This window comes from Archocentrus centrarchus, chromosome 13, assembly GCF_007364275.1.
Source record: "Archocentrus centrarchus isolate MPI-CPG fArcCen1 chromosome 13, fArcCen1, whole genome shotgun sequence".
In the NCBI taxonomy this organism is placed as follows: domain Eukaryota; kingdom Metazoa; phylum Chordata; class Actinopteri; order Cichliformes; family Cichlidae; genus Archocentrus; species Archocentrus centrarchus.
In genome coordinates this window covers 3,642,094-3,669,733 of record NC_044358.1, presented here as the reverse complement: position 1 = coordinate 3,669,733, position 27,640 = coordinate 3,642,094, and the positions used below count along the sequence as shown (strand labels likewise).

The window sequence follows — 27,640 nt, the reverse complement described above, 5'->3', positions numbered from 1 at the left end:
AAAAAACTCTCTGAAGTAACTTAATTACCGTGCATTGCAAATATTTAGTAATTCATTTTTAATTATGTTGTCTGAATGGTTTTGGTTTGAACTGATAAAACAGTCAAAGGTCTTTTGCACTTAAAAATGTTGACTCTTCTGCCTGCTTATTAGACTCTTGTATTAATTAGTATATTGTCATTTTCATTGTCATACTTTTGCTTAATTTTGTAGTATTTGCTAAAAAAAAACCCAAAACACATCTTTTAACAGTCTTATGTGTCTACATTGCTACAAAGTTGCTGTATAGATGTGAGTCTTGTCATCTTTGAATTCATCCAGGCAGTTATTTTTTAGCGTCCATCTATCCGTCCTGGGGGCTAGTGCCGGTGTTGTGCCAAAAACTGTTTGCCTGTATTTAAAATTTTGTAAGTGACTTTTTGGCCTAGAATTTGTGAGACATACCTCTCATGAATGATATCAAGTCATTTTGAACCAAATACAACACTCCTGTGACAAGGTAGAAGCTGCAATCACTTTTTGGCAAAGTGACTTTTACATATTCTTTATTTATCGGGGTAAAAACTGTCACTGACATTAAAATGTCTTTTTTTTTTCAGACAGATCTGGCCAAGAGGGCTGCAGAAATTGCAGCTAATATAACATCACAGTTCTATAAAGATATGCAAAGTTGCCAAAAAGGACTGGATTGGTTGTAATGTATGTACAAAAACGCAGACTCATAGATACTTGCAAAACAGCTCATTTCCTTATCTTATATATAAACCTGTTGATGTGCCTCCTGCGCACTGATCTCGCCTGGTTACCTCAGTTACTCCTGATCGTTCGTTTGTGCCTTACTTTTTGATAGGTCCATTCATTTGAACACTGATCACTTCTCTGTTTAATGTCACCTAAGAAGTCCTTGATTCAATTCTACCTGTGCACATGTCTACAGTAGAATCACTGTAACGATTACAGCTTACCAAAACATGTTGAACCAGTACTTCAACTTTTACCAGAGTATTTTTTAAAACAAGCATTTGTACTTGGGCGGCTGTAGCTCAGGAGGAGCAGGTCACCTACTAATCGGAAGTTTGGTGGTTCGATTCCGGGCTGCGTATCAAAGTATCCCCGGGCAAGATGCTGAACCCCAAGTTGCTCTCCAACGCAAGTATGAATGTGTCTGAATGTTAGACAGTAAAAGCACTTAGCTCAGTTATGTATGGAAGTGCTTGTATGAGTGGGTGAATGTAAACGTGTTGTATAAGTGCTTTGAGTGTTCAGAGAGTAGAAAAGCGCTGTATAAGAACTAGTCCATTTACTTCTACCTAAGTACAGAATGTCTGTACTTTTGCCACCTCTGCTAAAATGTGAACAAATTTATTTGGTCTAAATAACTCGGTCCTGTTTCTTCCTAGTATTATTAGTCGTGATATCTGGCATTACCTTTCTATTCATTTATTTATTATTCGTGTTTAATTTATAATTTATTTCTGTATTTTTATATTTTATTTATATATTCTGCATTTTATTTTCAATTTAGCATTTATTTTCAAGAGATTGTAGAAGCGCACGAGTTTTCAAGGTACTGAAAGTGCAATAAATGCAGTTCTTTAGAAAGTCAATGAGTAATCTTGTTAAATAATTGTGATTATGATTTTTTCCATAACTGAGCAGCCCTAACTTGATATTCATCAACGGTTTACCTCACATTCCTATTTACTTCAAATTAACTTTAGATTCATTTCACAGAACATTTTATTAGTTAATTATTACATAAAAACTGTTTTTGTTGCAGTTTAAGACCATTTATGTGTTCAAATAATTATTGAGTAAATATCTGCTGATAGAATAGCAGCATCACTTTATTCGTTTTTTAATGGAGAATTTCATTATTTCTGCCATTACTGGATAAATCTGAGTGAGATTTACAGAAAACCGGCTTTAATGTTTCCCAGTTTAAGCGTTTCTAATCTGACCTGAGATCAGCTTCACTGATAGATGACGGCTCTCTGACAGCCACAGCAGAGATGTTTCATTGAGTTACTGTTAAAGGTTCTGACCTTTAACAGTAACTCAGTGAACATAGTTTCATATTTAGCTGGAAACGTGCAGGGCAGCTTTCCAAGTCTGTAATGAATGTAAGGTTTTATCAGTAAAGGCAAAAAGATTATAATGAAATATTTCAGTACAGTTTTGGGAGGATGAGATATTTTAAATAAAGAATGCAGATCATGTCGAGAAAATCAATCCATTATGAACGGATCCGGACTGGATGACTGGAACCTGAACTGGATCTGGATCTTATCCGGTCTGAACCCGTGATCCTGATGCATTTGGCTCCTCCTGCTGTGCAGGTGGACTCGGACACGGTTTGCGGATCCGTTATAGAGTTTATGAGCACAGACTTAGGTCATTGATCTGCAGACGTTGACGTTTCTACAAGCACTTTCTGTAATGACAGAGTGGCCCCTGCTTTCTGGGGGAACGACCGGGCTGTTTACCAACGTCACTTCCGGGGTATTCTTGCGAATGGTCAAGTTGCAATTACAGTTACCTGCTAAGCATCCACAATAAAAGCGTAAAATAGTGTGATAAATTTATACTATGGCATCCACTATCGTACATGTATTTTTAATGGTGCTTAGCCTTTGAGAATCTGATGGATGAAAATATCAGAAGAATGTAGAGCAAATGAGCTTTTAAAAGTCCAACACTTTGCGCGATGTTTCACAATACCAGTTTTATTTTGAAAGCAAATGTGTGAAGTTTTAATGTGCAATACAGCTAGCATCCTGTGACAAGCCTTTAAGTGATTTTGAGAGCGGGAAGAATCACAGTAAGTAAATGTCAACAGCGTGTATTTATTTTGTTTTTACATATATGCAAATTTGTATCATTAGTGGGAGACGGTACCAGTTTAGCCGTGGGATATCGCTACAGTACAGTAACGATGGAACCCCTAGCATTAGCTGTTGCTCGATATTCGGGCAAAAGGTAACAGCTAGCTAGCGCATCATCTAGCTTTAATTAGGTGCGTGCCAACTTCAGACCCAGAGAAACCGGATGAAACGTGAATAATACAGTTTGCTTAGTTCTTGGTAAATCCTTTATAGTGCGTTAGTTGCATGTTACTGTAACTTACAGACGTAACTGGTGTTACACTGAACTTGTGTTGGTATGCAGTGTTTCTAATACAATATTTTTAATAGATTTCTGTGGAGTAGGGACAGAGGAACATGACTCCATCCCCAGTGAAGTACACCATTGGAGGGGTGAAGATCGACTTCCCCTGCAAGGCTTACCCGTCCCAGCTGGCTATGATGAATTCAGTGAGTCACATCTATCCGTGCATACTTGTGAAGTGCAGGATGTGGAGTGATGGAGGCTATCCCATCCTTCACTGGATTATTTGAAAACTATGCGTATCTCTTCTAATGTCTCTGTCTTTTCTAGTTTTTTTTGACCACTCCAGGTGGTTTTACAGTACGTGCCACCTTCACCTCTCTCTCCCTCTCTCTCTCACACACACACACACACACACACACACACACCAGGAGTAATTTGAGGTTAAGAGAGGGATCAAAAATCATCTTTTTTTTAGTAATTGAATGACCTTCAACTCCTGATGCACTGCCTGCCTACATCATTGTCATTACTTATGTTGTGTAGACAATTTCTCAATCTCAGATGCGTTCAGTGGAGTGTGAATGTGTGCGAATGTTTACATTCAATGCAAGCATGCCAGTAAGATTCAGTGAAAGTGACTCTGACAGCCCTGAACTATACCAGCAAACAGCAATTCCCTCAGAATGGATCAAAGCCACTCTAACCTAAAATTATATAATACTAAATGTGTATTTGTCATTTTGTGTTTGGGTTAACAGTTTATCAGGCTGTTTTGTTCCAGTCTGTAGTGGAGTTTGACTGCTTACTGATACATACGCCTCTTGTTTGCAGATCATACGAGGGCTGAATGGAAGGCAGCACTGTTTATTAGAGTCTCCGACTGGCAGTGGAAAGAGCTTGGCACTACTTTGTTCTGCTCTGGCTTGGCAGAGTGCTCAGTTTGGTAAGCCAGCAATGACTCAGGGCAGCTAAATGACTACATGTAAATTCAAGTTGGATGATATACTTGTACCATATCTATACAGTGACAATAAAGTTTACCTAATCTACTGAATTCTCTGTCATATATAAACTGTTCCAATGGATGGTGTTTCAGAGTGTTAGGTCAGCGTATGTTTGAGTAATTCCTATGTGTCAAAAGCCCAGGCTTCAGATATTTTTATTTTTCTACTCGTGGCTCTGTGTGATGTCAGAGAGAGGGTATTTCCTTAATCTGGTCATCTCAAGCACACAGCTCTGGCTGGGCTGTGAGTATAAAACCCCACCCACTTGGTATTCATATCTTTTGTTAGTGAGGGGTAGCCAATCAGAAGATAGTTAGCTTAAAGGTAGTAATGAGGGAACTAAAGTGACCTGTTTCAAACAATGGATGAAGATAAATACGGATTTATTTTAAACTGTAACTCACGTGAAACTACTTTAATAGAGTCTAAGGATAAAAAATAAGCTTCACATGAATCACAGTTTAAAATAATCCGTATTTATCTTCATCCATTGTTTGAAACAGGTCACTTCATCATATTTGTCTAGAGAGTAAGTTTTATTCCCTGGATCTTATGACCTTCAGGGCCATTGTCACTGACAGTTGCCTCTTTTACATTGTGCAATAATAACAAAACTGCAAGAAGGAGGAAGCACAGATCCCAACAAGAGCCAGAAGTCCGATGCCCCCACCCACTGCCAGTGTGAGTGTCACAGCAGCACCAAGGTGACAGCAGCAGCCACATCAGCGTCAGCAGCCAAATATGATGTTGTGGACCTCACTCTGTCACCCTGCAAACAGCCAGCCAAGCCGTTTACTGCAGCACAAGAAGACAGTAAGTAGCCCTCTCTTTTAGTTGTCTTAGCATTTGAAACATGCAGCATGTACCAATTTCTATATTTTATAGTCTAGAGCAGGGATCCTCAAATCCAGGCCTCAAGGGCCGGTGTCCTGCAACTTTTAGATGTGTCTCTGCTTCAACACACCTGAGTCAAATATAGAAGTCATTAGCAGGACTCTGGAGAACTTGACTGCATACTGAGGAGGTCATTCAGCCATTTGAATCAGGTGTGTTGGATCAGGGACACATTTAAAACCTGCAGGACACCGGCCCTTGAGACCTGGATTTGAGGATCCCTGATCTAGAGAGACTGACTAATTTAACAGTCATAAAAATGAATTTAATTGCAAGTTGAAATTAAAGTAGGGGGTGCATCATTTTAGGATGTGTATCTTTGTATAAAGATCCGTTAGCTTAGTAGGTTAAGACTGTTTCTTTTTCTTCGAATGTTGGAGCTGGGAGTGACGGCACTGCTGAGTTGAGCGTGTTCAGCAGTAAAGTCTTTCTTTGTGCTTAAAAACATCGAAAGACAGCCTGCTCAATTCTGTGTGTACGGCTTGTTTAGTGAGTCACAAACACAAAACAGTTGAAGTACAGATTTCAGGTCTTAACGTTTTACAATTGTTTTTGTGCATTGTCACCATCCTGGATTGTTAAGTCAAGGCAGGTGGAAGTCAGGGATATTCATCCATCCATTCATTCACTTCTGCTTATCCTGTTCAGGGTCGCGGGGGGGGGGCTGGAGCCCATCCCAGGTATCATAGGGTGAGAGGCAGGGTACACCCTGTACAGGTCACCAGCCTGTCGCAGGGCCAACACAGAGAGACAGACAACCATTCATACTCACATTCACACCTATGGGCAATTTAGAGTGACCAATTAACCTAACCCCAGTAACTGCATGTCTTTGGACTGTGGGAGGAAACCCACGCAGACACGGGGAGAACATGCAAACTCCACACAAACCCAGGCCTTCTAGATGTTATTTCAGCTGTGAGGCAGCAGTGCTGCCCAAAAAAAAAATACCAAAGAGAATAATTATAAGAAGAAGATTGTCACACTGTTTTGTAGCAGTAGTTGCCTCCCAACAATAGCACAAATTATAAATGACTCATTACAGTCACATTTGATGCATCCAGATTGAAGCATTCCAGTTAAATCTTACTGTGTGTAAAACATGCACCTGCATATGTCGCTGTTGTGTTTCAGTGCCGTTACCAGAAGAGCATCAATCCAGAAAACAGTCCATAGCTTCTCGACTGTCTGAGAAGTTCCAGGCGTCTCTCAGCTCTGACTGCGAGAAAGACGACGACTTCCAGCCAGACAGGAAACGCATTCGCACTGCAGAGCACACGGTAGGTGTTGATGCTTGTTGTACATTTACACCAAATTTACTCTATATTATATTTAAGCAGTGATCATATGCAGTTGTGTTCCTCTGAGAAAGAAGAACTGATTACCAGTTTCTGTGCTGTATTGATTTATTGCTTTAACTTACAGGGTCCCAGTTTCTTTTCTGTATTAAAATGTATTGTAGTGACTCAGCTTTATCAGAAGTGTTTGAGGCATCAAACCACAGTCCAGGTTCAAAGGATAAAATGCCTCATAAAGCAGTGATGAGTACCTTACTATTAATTCAGCCTCTGAAGAAGATCCTTTATATACTTCAATCTGTAAGACGATTGGTTTGATTGGTAATCATCTTCTTAATCTCATATCCATCATCTTCCCAATATAACAACAGTTATAAATTTTAAAACCAATACTGTGTTTACAGCTGAGGCTCCTTTACTGCTTGCTTTTAAAGTACTCAAGTAAAAAAAACCTCCAGAAAGAAACCAGCTAACACAGAAATCTGTGAGAAAATCAGATGACTTCTCACTCGATTGAAGCTTCTGCTTTGGCCAGATGCCAGAGTAGAAACTTCACAACTATTTATATAAATAGTATAAAATATAATGTGTAATGATGGTAAGCAAGCTGTCTCTTGAAGATAATTTTTGGCAAATAGCACTGGTTTTACGACAGAGATGCAGATAAATGTGCAGCCCAGTGAAATCGCTTTTCTGCGTTTGCTTCTCAGAGCAGTAAAAGGCAGCGTCGGGAACGGGGAGTTGTGTTCATAGACGATGAGCCGGAGCCGGAAAATCAGCTGTCGGGACCTCAGAGTGCAGAGACGAAACACCAAACAGCCGGTTTGTCCTCCGCAGACTACGTGAGTACACTCCAGACGAGGATACACAGTTACTAACACACACAGAGGCAATGTTGTCCATTAATTTAAACTGTGAGTATCAGCCACCGACCTTTCAACTGATGTGATCCAGCCTTTTCTTGATTACCCCGATCTTGTAGATCTGATTAGTGTGACACTGTTTGGCCGTTTTTCAGAATGAGTTCATTCTAATTCCTTCATCTGATCAACTACCCACATGTTTTATTCTTTATATTAGGAGGATTGCCAGTAGTTGACTTAGGAAAGGAGTGCACTTTCCTGTGTAGTCCCATTTTGTTCAGTATTTTTCATCTTTGTCTTTGTATACTCAGAGGCTGTGGCCACCTTTTCAGGCACTGATATTACCTACAAACAGAAGCCTTTGAAACAAGCATTTTTAAAATGTACTTCCTTTTCCTTGCAGTCATAAAAATCTCCTAGAGATAATTGTCAAACCTTAAAGAGGACCCACTTTGCTGTTCAATTTCATAATTTTATTCTTGGACCACTTAAGTAGCTTTCACAGTTGGCATTTCAAAATAATCCTTATCTATCTTCTACTGGACTTTGGAGCAGCCCCTCCCTTCGTCCTTTCTTAAACAAGATGCGGAGCTAATCCCAGTTTAGGGATACCCTTATTTTAAGCCAGCTTTCTTCAGATTGTCTGCCCCTCGCAAACAGAAGGTTTGAGCAGTAGGTGGGTGCTCACAGTCAGAGGTGTGTGGCTCCATCAGCTTAGAGAGGTTTTCAGACTCACCTCCATCAGGATCACCACTGGGTGGCAGTGTGCTCCACCAGATTGATACAGGCTGTGGTTACAGTTTCAACCTAAATGAGAGTTTAACATTAATTAGGGTTTATTTATTCAGGTGTGTAATGTCAGGGTCAGTGTAATATGCTATTTTTCATTGCTGTTTTCATTTCTTTTAGCATGAAGCCAAGTGTTTTTTTTCCCCCCAAATGATTATTTATTAAGAGCTTGTATTTAGTCTAAATAAAACAGACTTACGGATATACTGCTTTGCTCCTGTCCCACAAAATTAAGTCACACTTTAAAGGAATTCAAATGAGTTTTCCTCAAGATTCAAGCACCACTTGGCAGTCATGGGAAAGATAGACGAGCATCCTTCAACCTTTTGTGCCATATAAACCTATTGATAGGATTCCTGTGGGATCAGTGTGGAAAAGTGTGGAACTTCCAGGTTTGGATGTGTAGGGGGCAAGAAAAGAGAACATAGAAAATGTTTTGACTTTTTTTGACTATTGGCCCGTTCTGTTTTTGAAAAGATAAAACTGAGAATGAATCAGCAGCAGGCAGATGCAGGCAGCCAAGTACAGATATAATGTTTATAACTGTATGAGAGCACAAACAGACCGAGGTTCCTGTTTGAAGCAAGTAAAGGGAAGCTGCGCATAACTGGAAAATATAGAGAGCTGAGTCTTCACTGTCTACAACACGGCTCTAACATCTGCCAGCAAATTAGAAAATATGGCAGTACTATGGAACGGAATGCACAGATAGGATCACAAATATGCCACATATCTGAACAGTCTGAGTAAGGAATCCATACCCATACAAGACTACCTGGATCCCCTATTTAACAAATTTTTGGGTCTTACTTATAAAATTGGCTAAAATGTTGACTCTTATGGTGGAAACTAGAGCTGCTGTGGTTGTTGAAGTGATATTTATACTTTGGATTATTAAATGTTCTGGTTATTGTTATAGTGAGACCCTTCTAGGAAACAGTAATGTTGTATTGTGTGTTCAGTTTAAGGGTAAACAGTAGGAGTATAGGTAGCAGTTGTTAGTTTACTTCCTTGTTGTTGGTTCTTGCTGCTCAGGTGGAGAAAGTCGAGTCTGGAAAAGTCGGCAGTTTTGTGGGAACTCTGTGTTTTTATTTCGGACTGCCAGCTTTCTGTTGGAAGTGCTGTTCACTGAAAAGGGAGATAACCTGTTCCCAGACACCTGAAGTTTTATAACTAGTGAGCTTATCATTCCTATATTATATTTGTTGGGGTGTAATTTGGGGTGGGACTGATGGCAGTTGACCAGTTTTACTGGATTCCAAATGTGAAGTCATATAATGGTTATTCCATCTCAAATCATACCAAAATATCTCAAAAACTATTAAAGATAAAAGCAAATTGCAGAAAATACTCAAAAGAATTGATGATTTGAGATGGAATGACCCAGGTTTTGAAAATGAAAAATATGCACATATTTAACAAAATAATTTTCTGAGGTATCATCGGAGTACCACCCAGAATTTTGTTCTTTTTGATAGGATGATCTGGTCTTATTTTTGTTTCTGTGCTGCAACCAGCATGAAAGTTGAATGAAAAAAGCATTTCTAAGATTTTCATGTTGGAAAGTATTCTACATGCTTTATTTTGCAGTACTGTGAAATTCATCTGTATGCCATTCAGAATGGTCACTAGTTGCAATGGGAAGTTCATTGTAGTATTCTCAAATCTGGAACTTTTTCATATTTTAACTAGCCAGTACTCAGATAATTTTTGTTGTATCTGTCCAAATTACAGCTCCTGATTAATATGATGGTAAGAAATAGCAGTGAAATTTTCAGGGTTTTATCTTTAATAGTTTTTGATATATTCATGTTCAAACATGGCCTCAGATTTCAGTGTGTGACAAAAAACCCTGAAAGTTGGTTGATGAACCATTTTTTTTTTCTTCAAAAAATAACCCAAAAATCAAACAAAAAGTATGTAAAGTATTTTATATCTGAAGCTAAAATTTCACAGCAATCATTATATATCTTCAGACTTTGCACCATAATGTTTTTTTTATGCAAATCGGAGATGATCAAGTAGAAAATGTTCTAAAAATTTGCTGATTTGAGATGGAATGACCATTGTTAAAAAAACTCATCAACTATAACATTGTGAGAGTAACATATACTATATAAATGGGGAGAGGCTGTTTTATTTCAGACTGTATGTTGTTATTGTGTTCAATATTGATTATTCTGATCATCAGTTATTGTTTATCACATGGACTATTTTTTGTCTGCCAGTAAGTCTAAAGCTCAAAGACAGTCTGTGATAAGATAATAGCATATATTTAATAAAAAGTCCTCCCACTGGAAGAGAATAAACAATAAGGTGCCATATTCATTAAAGAAATGACAGAAACTTCCAGCTGACTAATAGAATAGCTGCTGATTCATTTACTTTGATTAACAGACTATCTTTGAGCTGGTTGTATTAATTACAGCTTGGTGAAGGTAATAAACTCACAGCGGAGCCTATTTGAAATGTGATTAAGTTCTTTAAGAGGATGATAAAACAACTGTCTCACTTAAATGTTAATTTCTCAGCACAGAACATTTGCGATGAGTCAACAGTTTTGACGTCCCCTGTAAGTTAAAGGTTTTACTCAGTGTCTTGTGTGAACCTGTTTCTACAGCCAGAAGCAACCAGAAGGAGTAACAGTGTGTTCTCAAAGGGCTCATGATATTGTTAATAGTGAATAATCCATGTTTGGAGGTGTCTGGGCACCAAAGACCAACAAGTTGCTCATAATGATTCAGACATACTTGGCTTTAGAACGCTGTAGCACAGCCTACAGAGGTGGTTAAACTCTCACAACTTCATCTCAACCTGCCACAGGTGTGTGGCTTGGATTGAGAGCCGCGGATGGTGGGAGGTGGAAAAAGAGGAGGAGGGAAAGTGAAGACGAAAAAGTGCGTCCGTCTCTAGTTTCCCTGCAGCTACATGACCCGGGCTCTTTTGTCCCGTGAGCGCTGACTGATGGCCTGAATGGGGCCCTTTGAAGCAAGCTCCAGTTTTAATTAAGAGGGTTTGCCTCGCCTGGGCTGCTGATCTGTGAAAGCCATGGGGATAAATATTGAATGGAGTTCACCCGCTGGTTACTGTGCCTGAGGGATAAACAGGTGCTTTGGAGGGCAGATATCTGCCAGGGCCCCTACCTGCACACTGTGGTCATATCACGAGGTGGGGGTGTTGGGTGTCATGTCTTCCAAGTTATTTGCTATTGAAGGCCACCCTGGAATGAATTCCAAGCCCCTTGAAAGCTGTGGAATGAGGAGCAAATTGGCGTCCAGTGAGAGGCGCCAGTGATACCTCAGTGATCAACTGCCCGCAGCCCCTCTGTGCCCTCTGACTGGCCCCCTGGAGTGTGAGATTTCCATCTCTCAGGTGTTGGCAGGGAGCAGAGCAACAGAAGCCTACCTGTGAATATTCTGAGGTGTTCAGTAACACCGCTGACCTCTGTTCTGTCAATTCAAGAGCTTTAGCTGCTGCATACACTTGCACCTGGCAGAGTAGGTGAGCCTAGTAGGCTTAGTATACCAAAGAAACTGAAAGTACATGTGTCGCATGCAGTGTACCTGTGAATGCGGTGTTAATAAGAGCACAGTTTCATCATGTAGTTTGGCAGATTAAAGTGAGGGCGTTCTCGTAGCTAGTTGCACCCACTGAGTAACACCAGTGGAAGAGTTCCATGCTCAAAGGAGTAATATGTTGAGGACTATGCTGTTGTTGTTGTTGAGCAGAGCTGGTGTCCGTCTTGCCCTTTTTGCCAGTTATCTACATTCCTTTCGAGGGGGTGTCTGCTCTGGGCTGTGGGGCCAGGCTCGAAACCTTGTTGTCCTGGCATCTCGGGAGGCAGCCGTGTAAAGGGATACTCTTGTGTCAGCTGTTTCCTGCTCCAGCTTTTGACAAGGGCCTCTATTCATCAGCAAGCCCTTCTGCACTGCTCCAGCCCACCCCTCCTCCCCCCACCTGCCAATGAATAAGTAATTATTGGCCATCTTGGGGCAGGATATTTGGATGACTCTATTTAATGTGGCAGTAGCAGGTAAGGTGATCGGGCCCAGGGCCCAGACTGTGGAGCATAACTGTTTCAGTGGAGAAAGGTAACTTGAACTGGTGTTGGGGCCCTGTAGCACCTCTGTTTATTTTTCACATGGGCTCAGGGCTCGTTATCCCTCTTAACTCTGAGAGGCGGCTCTCTAAGGGCTTTCTTTGGTCTACACTCCATCACACATTGTAATATTTGATGGGCAAACATGCTAGGAAAATCTGGGCGACTGGGTAACTGGAGCTGCTCGTCTGTCATCAGAAGTGCTACCTCCCCATCCTCATGATAAGCTGCAATGCATGACATCACATGCCATTCATTCTTACATGGACCCTGCATATAATTTGCTCAGAATTCAGACAAACGTGTTAGCCATAATTGTGAGCTATATTTATTTTATGCTAACAAAAAAGATGATATCATGCAGTGGACAAGGTGTCTGTAACAGTACTGACCTCTTGGGCTGATATCGTTAGCTGGTAACAATTTATAGGGCTGCCATCTTCTTATAAGATAAACAGGGTTTGTTTTGATGTATGGATCATGCAAAGCTACCCTAGTACGAATAAAATGATGGAGTTGGAACTGAGTGAAGTTAAGTTAGGCTTCTAAAAAAAGACAGATTTCTACATTGTAGCACTTTAAGACAGTGAAGTCTAAATTCTATAAATTCAGTAATGCCAAAATGCTGAATAATCTGATGATCTGATGAATTGATCTGGTTTGCAGCAGAGGTCAGGCATATATCTAAATTGAGGAATGGAATCATTCTTTGATACAAAGTGTATGGCACATCTCAAATGTCCTAAAAGAACAGATGGGAATGTAGAATTTAAGAGTTTTTAAAGATTCCAGCAGTAACATCTTTAGTGTTATTAAACTGAGCCAGGATGTGTTTACCGGCTCTAGGGTTGGCCGATGGATGGTGCAGATAGTCATACAGTCTTTGATGGTATAGTGAGGCCCATTTAAGATCACAGTTACAATACGAGTTAGGAACAAAATAATGCATGGGTGACAAGTGACTACAGAAGTGACATATTCATTTGATTAGTGTATTGTTAGTAATGATTTATATTGTATTCAGCTCTTTTACTCATTTGGTTTTGTGTAAGCCAGTGCAGGTTATGTTCTACAATAATCACGAGTTTAAGCAGAATTCACGTACTTTATATGCAAAGTGTGATAAATGACTGTTATTTGAAATCAGCTGGGACTTGTTTTAGAAAATAAATGCAGCACAGAAAAAGTTTGTACTTGTAAAAGAGAAATGTAGTAATCTTTAAAAAAAAGTTATGTCAACAAAATACATTTGGAAATAAATAAATTCAAGTGAATTGTATGAATATTTCTGTAAATCACCTTTTTGTTGATTGGCAAGGCTGCTTTTAGATAGAAATGTATTCTCAGTGAGACCTTTTCTGGTTCATATTAGAGTGCTATCAAGATAATTTATTGTTGCTACTGCTGATAATATTTCTGATCTGTAAAGTGTAGGTTGGAAAAGCCACTGATTACACAATGTGTGTGTGTGAAGGGTCAAACAGTAGACCACTTAAAAAACTTCGACACATAAGCAGTATCAGATTCCTAAGTGATGTCGGCTACACTTCACCTGTGACCCGGAGGCAAAAAGGATCCACCGCGCCACTAGACAGACAATTAGATTTTTTTTTTTCCACCACCACAATAGCGACCTACTGTATCATCTTTCAGAGAAAGAAAAGGTCATCTGGTGCAGAGACATGGATACAAATTCTTTCTGCTTCTCAATGTGTTTTTCAAAAGAGCAAATAAGACAGGCTGTCAGAAAGCCTGTTCAGTCACTGGATAATGGGGTTGAGTTGGTTGTGATATGTATATACAGTGGGCCTTTTTGGGCCTGCTTTGAGACTTCTTTTCATTCATACATTTTTTTTTTTTTGGTTCCTCAAACAACATTTAGTTTGTGTTCATGCAATTTAACAAAAATAAAAATTACTAGTTACCTCTGCCAAGGAGGTTATGTTTTTGGTAGCGTTTGCACGCGAGCACGCCATTGGCTCTGTAAACACGATAGCTCAAAAAGTTTTGATGAATTCTGAAAATACTTTGGTGGATGTAAAGGAAATTTTAATGGCTTGTTGACATGACCCTGTCTGCACCCCTACAACGTTTTCAAGGTCAACTTAATGATTGGTCGAAAAGAGTAATAACTTAGTATTAGCTTATGATTCTTACAAGTGTGATGTGTACTGTCAACATATAAAAAGTACCGTATAAATATTTAAAATATTATGTCATATTTGACCTCTGGCCTCTCCTTTAAGGTCAACAGAATAATCTGAAGGTTGAAGTGATAATAATAATATTAATGCTATATAGAGTCATTTAAAACTGTTTATTACCCCCACTGTTTGTATTGACAACATAGAGGCATATAGAGAATAATGTATGAGGCTTCTAAATATCACATTGCTTTGGACCTCTGACTTCTTCTTCTTCAAGGTCAAATAAGGTCAAACTTTTCTAAAATGTTTTTTAAAACTCTGCTTAAAATTCTGCTGCCTTTGTTTGTATTGGCAGCATTTAGGAAATTATACTGGCCTGAATATCACATTATAGTTTGCATCCAGAGATCATCACATTTGACCTGTGAGCTCACTTTTACATTTCACATCTGCCTTTCTTTCAGGTCAACCCCAAAATACGTTATATCTTTAAAGAAAGTATTATTAAGAGAAGCAGTATAACATTATATAATAAGCTTGTTATTCATATTTATTTACAAATCAATACCTTTTCACCTACTCCTACATAATGTTTGCGTAATGAAAGTAAACATCACTCATGCTTCTCTTATCTGATTTTTACTGCACTACAGACTTCTTAAAGTAGCAGCCATTCCCAAAGTTAGGAGTGCTGCAGCCCAATTACAAAACAGAAAACTGCATGGGCCCACCCAATCTTAAATCTTCACTCTAATCAAAATACAAGAGAAAATAAGGCATTTCCTTGAAAATTGTATTCAAAAAACATAACACAGCTGTTGGCTATAAATTGCTACTGAGGTGTATGTAAACATGTGACCCACTTGGCACTGGGACACAAACTTTAATACGAGAGCAGTAAATTTAGATGAGAGTAATGAATAATATCACAAACTAACAACCTCCTATTACCAGTTTTAATTCACTTTTTATGTAAATAAATATATTTATATAGTTATGTAACTGTACCTATTTATGAGTAATTTCAAAATGAATTTATATTATTACTGCGGTGCTCCTGCAGTACTTTCATGGCCCACCAGGGGACCCGGAATGACCGGAGCATTGAGTCAATTAAATTTCTGGGATATTGATCTGTGAGCTGACAGTGATAGTATGTTAGTCACCAACTGAGGACCCTGAAGAGGAAGTCAAGGATGAATTCTACAAACAGTTACAAACGGTAGCAGAAGAAGTACGGCTGCATGACGTGTTGTTGATCATAGGAGACCTGAACGCCAAAGTTGGGGGAGACAACAGGTGCAGAGAAAGAGTGATGGGGTGACACGACTGTGGTACCGTCAATGACAACAGAGAACGGCTGTGTGACTTTAGCCAAGAAAATGATCTGGTTATTGGCAGCACACAACCATCCATAAGATGACAAGGACATCACTAGATGGGGCAACCAAGAACCAGATTGACCACATCCTGATCAGTGTAAGGTGGAGAAGTTCCCTGCAGAATGTATGGGTTTGTAGCGACCGTAGTCGTCTTGTAGGCAACATCAGCATCAAGCTTTGTAAGATAAGAAGAGGACGAGAGGAAGGCAGTTTGACTATAGCAAGTTGAAAGAAAATAAGATTAAACAAGCCTTCAAACAAGAGCTGAAGAACAGTTTCAGAGTTCTGGGAGATGAACAAGAAATGAATATTGATACTTTCAATTATGTTTTCAAGGAAACAGAAAATCCTGGGTTTTAAGAAAAAGAAGAAGAAAGACTGGATATAGGCAGGAACTTGGTAGAAGATTGATGAGAGGAAATAAATGCAGGCAAGAGCATTTGAGGTGACTTGGGAGTAAAAATGTGTAATATCATAAAATGTTTAACATCCATTTTTTTTTATTCCTGATTTATTGATAAATGTTGATATTATTAAAATATGTCAAAAAATAGTGTTTACAAAAATAATTTTATAAACAAACTGTAGTAGAAATATGCTGGGGAAATGCAAGGCGGCTGGCAGTGGCTGCCATTGAGTACAGAGGGTTAGAACACAGGCAGAACTTGAATTTATTCTTTCTATTGTTTTTTTTTTTTATTTATTTTCAGTACAATAACTGTGTGATTCATTCTTCTATACGGTGAACCTTTAAACCTTTAGTGGTGGATCAGTGATGGTCTGGGGAGGAATACCCGTGGAGGGACCCATGGAGTGTTTCTTTAATTTTATCTGAGCAGTGTATAAGAGTACTCCCTTTAAAGTAAATACTGCCCAAAGAGTGAGCTGCCTTGGCGGACGTTTGCACTTTCTGAGTGCTTCTTATGTTTATATTATTTTGTTGTTTTATTTAATTTTCTCCTACCAGGCCCCTGAACCCTGTTCACAGTGCCCATGTGCTTCAACCAAGGATGGAATTAAGGACAAAGACAAAGTTGGCAGAAAGAAAATCCCTAAGATCTTCTTTGGCACTCGTACGCATAAACAGATCACCCAGATCACCCACGAGCTGAGGCGCACTGTTTACTGCGGTGTGCCCATGACCATCTTGTCCAGCAGAGATCACACCTGTGTCAACCCGGAAGTGGTACCTCACTCAAACCGCAATGAACGCTGCAAGGAGCTGCTGGAGGCCAAAGATGTGAGGATGAACACTGACACACACATGCACACGTGCGCACACACACACACACACACACACACACACACACACAGACAGTAAATATTAACTGATGTGTCTTGCAATAATTATTAAGCTGAATTGATGGTTCCGTGTTGGTGTTCATTTGTGTAGCTCTCAGGCTACACAAAGTTGGATTGTGGAAACTGAGCGAGTGCAGAAACTAGACTTGCTTAATTGTAAGATTTCCATGATGCAAATCTCCCGTTCCACCACAGTGCAAAGGGGCTCTACTGGATTGAGATTTGGTGACTGTGGAGGCCAGAAAATATACCTCACACCATTACACCACCAAATTCTGACCCAGAACGTCCGCTCACTGGATGTTCCCTTTCTTTCGGACTGTGCTCTGTAAACAGTAGTGGTGGTTGTGCAGTAAAATTCCAGAAGTTCGTCAGTTTCCGAAGTACTCAGAACAGTCCATCTGGCACCAACAACCATGCCAAGTCACCTTTCTTTCCCATTCTGATGTGCAGTTTGAAATTCAGCAGGGCATGCTGACCATGTCTACATGCCTAAATACATTGGTGGCTGCCATGTGATTGGCTGATTTGATTTTTGTGTTAATGAGCAGTTGAACAGGTGTACTGAACAAAGTGTCCTGTGTTTTTAATTGGAACATAGCATGAAGTCCATTAAACTTCTGGGATATTGATCTGGTCAGTTAAGTAGCAGAGGGGGTCATTAAATCAGTTTCAGCTGCTTTGGTGTTAATGAAATTAATAACAGGTGCACTAGAGGGGCAACAATGAGACAACCCCTCAAACAAGAATGGTTTTACAGGTGGAGGCCACTGACATTTTTCCCTCCTCATCTTTTCTGAATGGTTTTCAGTAGTTTTGCATTTGGCTAGAGTCAGTGTCACTGTTGGTAGCATGAGGTGATACCTTCACCCAACAGAGGCTGCACAGGTAGTCCAATTGTCCAGAATAGCACATAAATATGTGCCATTGCCAGATCCACCACTTGTGCCCTGTGCTTTTCACAGATGAGAGCAGGTTTACCCTGAGCAAATGTAACAGATGTGAAAGAGTCTGGAGAAGCCATGGAGAACATTATGCTGATTGTAACACCGTTTAGCATGACCGGTTTGGTGGTGGATCAGTAATGGTTTGGGGAGGCATATCCATGAAGGGACGTACATACCTCTACAGGCTAGGCACTGGCACCCTGGCTGCCATTAGGTATCCAGATGAAGTCCTTGGACCCAGTGTTAGACTTTACGACAATACCCAGCCTCATGTGGTGAGAGTATGCAGGCTCTTCCTGGAGGATGAAGGAATTGATGCCATTAACGTGCTTGCTGGGCCTAAATCCAATAGAACACCTCTGGGGCATTATATTTTGGTCCATCTGAAGTCACCAGGTTCTACCTCAGACTGTCAAGGAGCTCAGTGATGCCGTGGTCCAGATCTGGGAGGAGATCCCATTGTCTGATTAGGAGCATGCTTCAACCTTGTCAGGCATGCATGTAAGCATGTGGGGGCAATACAAAGTACTGAGCCTGCTGTATCATTTTTTTTTCATCTGAAATCAAAACATAAATTCCCAAAGAATAGGAAACAGAAAAATGGCCCATCTTTTATTTTTCTCAAACCGGAAATACATTTTTTTGTGGCGTCAGAGAAACTTTCTTATCGACCACCATAAAGTTACTGCAAGATGAAGCAGTATGTTACTGTGTGCAACAGCAAACGCTTGTCTCTTAGGCTTTTGACACCTCCACCTGCAAATGTGCATCAGAGAGTGCATGCAAGCCATTTTCTATGCAAAATCTCCTGATGCTCCTTGGGGGGTGGGGTGGGGGTGGGGGGGGGGGGGCCCTTTCTTCTCCATAGCAATGCAAAATAACCACAGAGATTGCTGTAGAAGACAGTCCCCTTGTCATGTCTACAATTGTTTCAGAATGTGGTTCTAAAGCCATCCTAACAGCTCTGAAAACTGTAAATTAACAAGAGCAAGTGTCAAATACACGCCATGAGTTTCCTCGACGATGGTGTTAAACTTTGAGAAAAATAAAAAGATGGGCCGTTTTTTCAGTTTCTTTGCAAATTTCTGTTTTGATTTCAAAGAAACAAAAATTAGTTTTACATTATATGGATTTGAAGTATAGAATGAAAATAAAAAACCATCCATTTTTTTTGTTTTTCAATATCTGTTTTTAAAATGGAAAAATGAATGAGCAAAAAGTACACGGACCGGACCCATCAAGAACTTAAATGACCGACGTTAAATTGTTGTGAAGAAGGCTTCAGGGTGCCCAAGAAAATCCAACAAGCACCAGGACTCTTAAATCTCTTAAAGGTGATTCAGCTGCGAGATCGGTGCACCATCAGTGCAGATCTTGCTCAGGAATGGCAGCACGCAGGTTTGAATTCATCTGCATGCTCAGTGAGGTGAAGCCTTTTGGAGGATGGCCTGGTGTCAAGAGGAGCAGCAAAGAAGCCACTTTTATTTATGAAAAACATCAACATCAGACTGATACTCTGCAGAAAGTACAGGGGTTGGACTACTGAGGACTGGGTAAAGTCATTTTCTCTGATGAAGCTTCTTTCCAATTTGTTGGGGCATCTGGCAGAATGACTGTCTGGAGAAGAAAAGGCGAGTGCTGCCATCAGTCCTGTGTCAAGCCAACAGTAAAGCATTTAGAGACCACTCATGTGCGGCGTTGCTTCTCATCCAAGGTAGTGGGATTGCTCACAGTTTTGCCTAAGAACACAGCCATGAATAAAAAATAGTACCAAAACATCCACAGAGAGTAAGTTGTCCCAACTGTCAAAGAACAATGATGGAGCATCATGCCATAAGGCAAAAGGGATAACTAGCTTGGGGAACAAAACACTGAAAATTTGGATCCATGGACAGGAAACTGCCCCAGACTATAATCCCATCAAGAACTTGTGGTCAATCCTCAAGTGGCAGATTGACAAAAATCCATGAATTCTGACAAACTCTAAGCCAGGGCTCTTCAACTCCAGGCCTCGAGAGCCCCTGTCCTGCAGGTTTTAGATGTGTCTCTGCTTCAACACACCTGAGTCAAATATAGAAGTCATTAGCAGGACTCTGGAGAACTTGACTGCATACTGAGGAGGTAATTCAGCCATTTGATTCAGGTGTGTTGGATCAGGGACACATCTAAAACCTGCAGGACAGGAGCTCTCGAGGCCTGGATTTGAAGAGCCCTGCTCTAAGCACTGATTATGCAAGAATGGGTTGCTATCCGTCAGGATTCGGCCTAGAAGTTGCTTGACAGCATGCCAGGGTGAATTGCATACAGATTCAATATTCAATTGAATAAATATTCAAGAGTATGAAATTTTTTTTTTAAATTCAGTATAGCGTCTGTGAAAACCAACATCTCATGCCACTTCAACCTAGCACCATCACCCACCATTCATATTTACAGAATTGTAAAATTTCTGCCAAAAATATCACCCCAGAGGAGCAGTTCTGATGCTATTGTATCCACAGTTGGTGCAGAATACTCTTTTTGTCCCTAAAATGTCAGAACCATTGAGGAAAACATTCTTAGAGACATGAGACACTTGTAATCTCTTATACTATGCAGAGTTTAGGCGCCATCTGTAATGAGGTCAATTACAGTGTCATTGGAGGTGTTACTTCCCATAGTAATTGTCTCACTTTGTCATATGAAATGACTAGTCCAGTCTTAACCTCTTACTAGAGTGGCTGTCAATGATACAATGTGTCTTCATCACCTCAGGGTCAGGTCTAGTCAGTGTCTGGTTACCATGCTGTACACACACAGAGAGCTTCATCATTCAGCTAATGCCGTCATCAGTCATAACACCCTCCCTCTGTTTGAGAGCTGTCTTGGCCATTAATCCCCCAACTCGCCTTTCACAGAGCAGACAAGCTTCAGTGTCAGCAAAGTGTCCAAGCTTAGCTCAGCCTTTTGATAGGCTGACTGTTTCATCTAGAGATGATTATTATTATTATTATTATTGTTGTTGTTCCAGAGGTTACCTTTGTACAGTATTTGTGTGACAGTGTCACCTCAAGCTGTTAAATTCATGAAGAACAGGGTGGGACATTGAAAGCCATGCTTCTGGTGACAGAGTAATTGGGGGTTGGTACATGAGATGCTGCTTCTTCACACGTTGCGTACATTCACTGTACGAGTGAGGACATCTAAGCTGCTACAATAGCTGGAACACCTGATCAGGCAGCCTCTGAAATACTGCATGTCACCTCTGGACAAAATGGAAACTTTAGAATAGAGACTAAACAGCCTCGCTGCCTCTGAAATACAAGAGCCGTTGGATATTTTAACTATATTAAAAATTTTAAAAAATGTAAGATTTGGGTTAAAATCAGGTCTATTTTGATTTTCCACATCTTTTCATACAGAACTTTGATTGTTCCCTTGTATTAATGTACTAAACTGTAGAACTTGACATAATACCAACGTCCTGGAACATCAGACCTTGTGATCATCCCATTATTTTGGGGATTGTAGCTCTTACAAATAATTTTAAGTAGAAAATGTTTGAGCTTTCTACTACATAAAACATTCTAGGATTTAATGGTGGGCATTTTTTTTTACAGCCCTGGTAACAAAAAGACCAAAGATAATAGATTAATCTATGATTGTGTTTGAAATACTACTGTACGGGAGCAAATACCCTATAGGAGATATTATACTTTGTTCTAATATATGCGTTTATTACAGGGAAGGTCATGCCGCTACTTCCACGGTGTCCAGAAGTTGCGGGATCGGAACCGTCTGCACCATGTTTATGGACTGAATGCAGCCTGGGACATCGAGGACCTGGTCGCACTGGGCAAACGCTCTGGCTCATGCTCTTACTTTGCTGCTCGTGAACTTATGCAAGACGCCTGGATCATCTTCTGCCCATATAACTACCTGCTGGACCCAATGATCAGAGAGAGCGTGAGTAGAGTGTGGAAGAGCGGGAGGAGGCGCTGAACTGTCAGGAGGAATTTGGGTCCTGGCACCAGTGATTTTGGTTCCTCAGCCCTTTCTTCTGTTGCGCATGTGAAACCAGGACCCTCTGCAGAAATTTTAAATTTCCCTCTTTATTCTACTGCTTTTTATGGCGTTGATGTATTGGCCACTACATCTATCAGTTTTATTCCTGTTTTATTCCCGCATTTGCCATCCTTAAGAAATACACTAAGAACAAAATTTGCTCAAGTAGCTTAATCAGTATTTCTGTCACTGCTCAGAATCACTCAGACACCAAACGCAGATTTGGGTTATTACAGTCCCTCCCAAATATGAGGGTTTTTTGTTATAACCTGGCCGAAAGAGGATAATGTAGCAATTATGAATGAAACCTGTTTCCCAAATTTTCATGCTTTACAAGCTGTGAGACAAGATTGGAAATGTGACAGCATTGCAGTTCTCCACTCAAACCAGCTTGTGTGTAAAACAGTGGACTTTGGTACTTTTAATTCATTTGAACACTTGGCAATTTGCAATTTAAGGTTTTGTTTTCACGACAGGTTAGTATCAGTAAACGGGTCTTAAATAGCACAGCTGAACCTACCTTTTCTAATCTTGACACTTCTACTACATAATGTGATACAAATGCTATGGTTGATGAGACAGTTAACAGACTAAACGGCACCCAGAGTAATGTACTCTGCTTCACTCAAACTGAGCAGAGAGTGCCCCCTTAAATCATCCCCTCAACAGGACTGTGCTCAAACTCAAAAGTGTTTGCAGAGTGGCTGAGAGGAGATGGAGAAAAACACGATTAGAAGTCCGTCGTCTAGCCTATAAAGATTCTGTTATAACAAGAAAAGCAAGAAAATACCTCTCAAACATTATCGTAAGTGAACCGGTGTACCGTTCACTACAATCAAAAGATTCTGAATGAAAACAAAAAGAAAAAATTCGTATACAGTACCAGTCAAAAGTTTGGATGCACTCATCCATTCATATTTGACTGCTACTGTATTTATATGATAAAAACAGAAATGCAGAAACAAAAATTCAGACCCTCACAGTTTACCTTGTGAAAACCCACCGAGTTATTTTTCTCCTGTCTCTGTCTCAGAACTCTGTGACATCATAGAGAAGTGCAAACCCTCCACCTCACAGCTGGATCTGGTTCCCACTCCTTTTCTTAAATGCATTTTTAGCCATATTTCTTCATGATGATGATTAATCACTCGAGGAGTCTTTCTTTCTGTGTTTAAAATGGCCATAGTTAAACCACTTTTAATGAAATCAAACTTGGACACAAAAATCTCCTGTAGCTAGTTAATATCTAAACTCCCTTTTTAAGTAAAGTATTGGAAAAATCTGTATTTGTGCACATCAGTACTTTAAAGGAAATGCTTTTATTTCCTTGATATGTTTTTATGCCTGTGAAGCACTTTGAACATCTGCATGTCAAGTTGGGTTATACAAATAATTCAGTTCACTTAAATATTTCTTACCAACAAACCAGATCATGGCTAACTACTCTTTCTGTCTTATTTTCAATGTCCACCAGATGGAGATTGACCTGACAGGCCAGATACTGGTGCTGGATGAAGCCCATAACATTGAGGACTGTGCAAGGGAGAGTGCCAGTTTCACACTGGACCACAAAACTCTGCTGTCGTCTAGAGATGAGCTGGACAACATGGTCAGGAACAACATCAGAAGGTCCAAACACGAGCCTCTCAGAGACTTCTGCTTCTGTCTGATCAAGTCAGTGACTCCATTTATCCCCTGTCTGCATATCCTGTGTGTGTGTGTGTGTGTGTGTGTGTGTGTGTGTGTGGGGGGGGGGGGGGGGGGGGGGGGGGGGGGGGGGGGGGGGGGGGGGGGGGGGGTTGGGGGGGTGCGCTTCTATACACACACGCACACACTCACACTCAGGATGTCTTTTGGTCCTCGCTCCAGCTGGATCCAGGAGAGCCAGAGCCTGATGTCTGACCGGGACTATGAGACTTCCAGTAAAGTTTGGAGTGGGAGGGACGTCGTGAGCATCTTTCACACTTTGGGCATCACTCCTGACACCTTCAACATTATGAAGGTATACACAGCCTATTTGCTTGATTTGGGCACTTTTTATCACACCCCCACTAGGCATAGGATTGTATTGGTACTGGTACCAGAATGGTCAGTACCATAGTGTTGACAGGCACTTGCACAAGTGGTGCTGCAACATTAATTCAGTCTAACATAGAACATCCTATAATAATGATGAATCTGCCATTGTCAGCATTTGCAAGAGTTTCTACCATTCTAATCAGCATTTAGTCATTTTACACATTTAACAGTTAAGACCTGGAGAGCACTTTTTCCTTCTTACACTGTTTCTGTGTGACAGGAAAACCTGGCAGCAGTGTTGGAGAAGGAGGAGAGTGTTGGAGTTGTTAATGGGAAAGAGGAGATGGTGCAGATTCCAACCATCAACTCACTTACTTCAATTATGCTCAAAAACCTTTTCATGGTGCTAGACTTCCTCTTCAGGGGCAACTGCAGGTAAGAGACAAACTCAAGATGTTGGCTAGATCCTGAGTAATGCCACTGCCTTACATTAATTCTTACAGTGTGTAGAATAGAGCTGCTCCTCACTTGTGCTGTGTGTGTCTGTAGGTTTGCTGAGGACTACCGGGTTGCTTTGCAGAAGAGCTATGAGTGGACAAATCGGGTTGCCCCTGATATCCCGGATGCCCAGGGCTTTGTGGTTCGGCCACGTTCGAGACGCCAGAATGTCCGAGTTAAGACTGAAGTCCTGACCCTGAGCTTCTGGTGCCTTAACCCTGGTGTGGTGAGTGTAGACTCGGTCGACTTAGAATCCCACTGATCAGTGATTACTAAAGGCTACACACAGCAAGAAAATAAAGTCCTAACTGAAATAAGAATAACCAGTTTGTTCAGTTCTTTAATCTCTGCTTAGCCATTACATGGTCATGGCATACATGATCTCTGTGTTTGTACCTCCAAGGCTTTCTCTGACTTGAATGGGTCAGTACACAGCATTGTGTTGACCTCTGGAACCCTGTCACCCATGGACTCCTTCTCCTCTGAACTTGGTGTGAAATTCCCTATCCAGCTGGAGGCCAACCACGTGATCAAAAAGTCTCAGGTGAGCAGGTCTACTCATTGTGGCTACTCTGACAAAGTGTATCAATATACAGAGACATATATAGTGACAGATTTCACAAGGAGAACACAGTGTGACTCTTTCTGACCCCAGCTAATGTTCTATTACAAAACTTGACCATGTATTTTCGCTACATTCACTGTGCCACTTTTGTCCAGCAGATGTCAGTTTAACCTCAACAATGTGAAGGCCTGAGTAATGTTAGTAATAGTTAGTAATGATGCTGCACTGTTAAACATTTGCACTTTTCAGTCAGTCTTGATTTGTCCTGGATCCTGATAATCAGAGATGCAGACAAACAGAACTTTGATAACCTGCACACTCAGCTAAAACACTTCTTAAGCAGCACGCGTGAGAATGAACCAATATTTGACGTTTGTGTTTTGATAAATATCCACGACTTCTGCAGGTCTGGGTGGGCACTGTTGGTGCAGGACCCCAAGGCAGAAAGCTCTGTGCCACCTTTCAGCACGCAGAGACGTACATCTTCCAGGATGAAGTGGGTGCTCTGCTGCTCCATGTCTGCCAGGTCATGGCCAAGGGTGTGCTGTGCTTTTTACCTTCCTACAAGGTAAATATGCTATTCAGTTCTCTTCCTAAAATAAGATATGGTTAGTCCATATCAACTTTTAGCATTTCTACATTTCCAATACTTGTTTAAAAAGCATTCACAAAAATGCTTTATGAACTTATTATTTTCAGAATTAAAATAATTGTATTAACTTAATTAAATATTACATTTAAGTCTTTTAATTGACCAACCAGCAGCTGCTTCACATTTGTAGCAGTGAGAATATGTTAGTTCTAAGATCAGTTTGACTGTAAATCCACATTTTAAAATTTGATATTTAAAGAATTGTCTTTGCTGCAGTGCATGATCCTCAGCTCTTTCCCAGTAGATGGGAAAGTTCCTGGGAATATGACATGACATGGAAAAACTAACCAAAAACATGTCAGGCTGAAGTTTTTTAATCCTGCAAAAAAAACAGAGAGCTCTGTTAACAATGTAAATGATCCTGCAAAATTAGTGTGTAAAAAGCACTTTAGATCTTTTTAATCTTATTATAATAATTTGCCATTCAATTCAAAGCAATCTGTTTGGATTTTTTGTAGGTGCTTCAAACCTTGATTTTTTTTTTTTTTCCAGTTATGATCTGCAGGCATGTTTGAGACTCCTGTGTGTAGTAGAATATAGTCTAAAAATGACTTATTTTGCTCATTTTTTTCTACTATTAAAACATTATTTATCAAGGTTAGATAAAAAAGTAATGTAAAAGTGTTGTGCAAAGGAAAATTTACAGTAAAAATACATATAATACAGTATGAATGAAAAGCCTAATAAAGTGATTATAAAACAAATAGGCATAAATCATCAGTGTTTTTAAAATCTTTCACACCAAATACTTCTGAAGTGTCCAATAAAAAGGAAACATGTTTATATGATACTGTCTTAGAGGGCTGTTGTATTTCATGGTATAGATGTAGTAGTATTTTTTTTTTGTAGTTTTACTCATAATTAAAAGAAGACATTATGTTTTCTGTTTTGCACCATTTTAAATTTACACTGAAAATGAATCAGTCCATTGCATTTCAGTGACAATGATCTATTTGTGCTTTGGACATTAGGGTCTGTATTTTACCACTGGGAGGCGCTAGAGACCACGTCTAATGCTTTTGTTGTTTGAAGGCATTTATAAGAACTTGTGACATGCAGAAGTAACCTCTTTAAAGGCTGCGTTCCTTTCACTCCCACTGCTAAGCAGCAGCCGTATCACATGCTACAGTAGATGTCGACTGATCAATAGAGGTGCTTGTAAGGAACTTGTTAAATGGCGTCACCCTCACAGAACTGTATTGTCTTTCAGTTAATGACGGTGCTTCTGAGAGCGCACTCATAGACACTTTGTCCCCCTTTGTTTGTTATTCCTTTTTGATCGTGAATGATTAATGTCCACTGGAGCTCAGTTGTCACATTAGCTTATTGAGAACCAAGTGAATTTCATATGTCTGTGTGTGTGTCTGTCCACCATGAAAGTGTTGCATGTAACTTCAGTTAACCTGCTGACTGTAAGAATCAAAAATAAGCGTCAATTTAAATGTTTTTAAATTCACTTGAATTATTTATTTTAGAATAAATTTCTCTCACGTACTCTGCTATCCAACACTTTAACCTTTTTTGGGTTTATTTTGCAGCCACACACTGAACCACTCAAGGTGGACCTTTAATGATTTTCCTTATTTTCTGTCATATATAGTGTTTCAGTGGTAGATGTTCATATTAAACGTGGCTAAAGGTCAGCAGAGGTCAGCATTTGTAGAAGTAATCCCTGAGAGTTAAAAGTTCTGGCGTCACACTGCTCTAAACGCTCAGTTTTTGACTCTTTTTTCTGCTCTTGGTTTTGTATATTGTATGATGTTATTGAGAGTGGATATCCTTATATGGTGAAGTCTGGTCCCCGTCAACGTGCACATCCACATTCAGACCTTCTGTTTATGAGAAGAAAGTTAACTTTAGACAATAATGCAGAGTGCACCACACATTAAAAAAAAATCACCTTTATATGTCAGTGGAATGTTTTAATAGCTGATGTTTATGAATTTTCTTAGAACCAAAGCTGTCATACATGGGTATCTAACTTATATGAAGAATGATGCATTTTGAGCAATGATATGATGCATAT

The 27,640-nt window shown here is 40.0% G+C and overlaps 1 protein-coding gene across 3 annotated transcripts in view; it reads left to right on the top strand.

Moving 5' to 3' along the window:
- Positions 1–2,649: 2,649 nt before the first annotated feature.
- brip1 (BRCA1 interacting helicase 1) overlaps positions 2,650–27,640 on the top strand; it is a 50,990-nt gene continuing 25,999 nt past the window's right edge. Inside the window, exons 1-14 of one of the 3 annotated variants that reach the window (XM_030743485.1) lie at positions 2,650–2,821; positions 3,195–3,314; positions 3,943–4,054; positions 4,740–4,928; positions 6,144–6,289; positions 7,018–7,149; positions 16,555–16,827; positions 21,560–21,781; positions 23,355–23,554; positions 23,750–23,882; positions 24,180–24,334; positions 24,449–24,623; positions 24,801–24,941; positions 25,369–25,530. In XM_030743485.1, coding sequence (XP_030599345.1) covers positions 3,222–3,314; positions 3,943–4,054; positions 4,740–4,928; positions 6,144–6,289; positions 7,018–7,149; positions 16,555–16,827; positions 21,560–21,781; positions 23,355–23,554; positions 23,750–23,882; positions 24,180–24,334; positions 24,449–24,623; positions 24,801–24,941; positions 25,369–25,530 — 2,133 coding nt within the window. In that variant the 5' untranslated portion in view covers positions 2,650–2,821; positions 3,195–3,221. Of the gene's footprint in view, positions 2,822–2,995; positions 3,084–3,194; positions 3,315–3,942; positions 4,055–4,736; positions 4,929–6,143; positions 6,290–7,017; positions 7,150–16,554; positions 16,828–21,559; positions 21,782–23,354; positions 23,555–23,749; positions 23,883–24,179; positions 24,335–24,448; positions 24,624–24,800; positions 24,942–25,368; positions 25,531–27,640 lie in introns of those variants that run through there. The other 2 variants (XM_030743483.1, XM_030743484.1) reach the window with 2 other exon arrangements.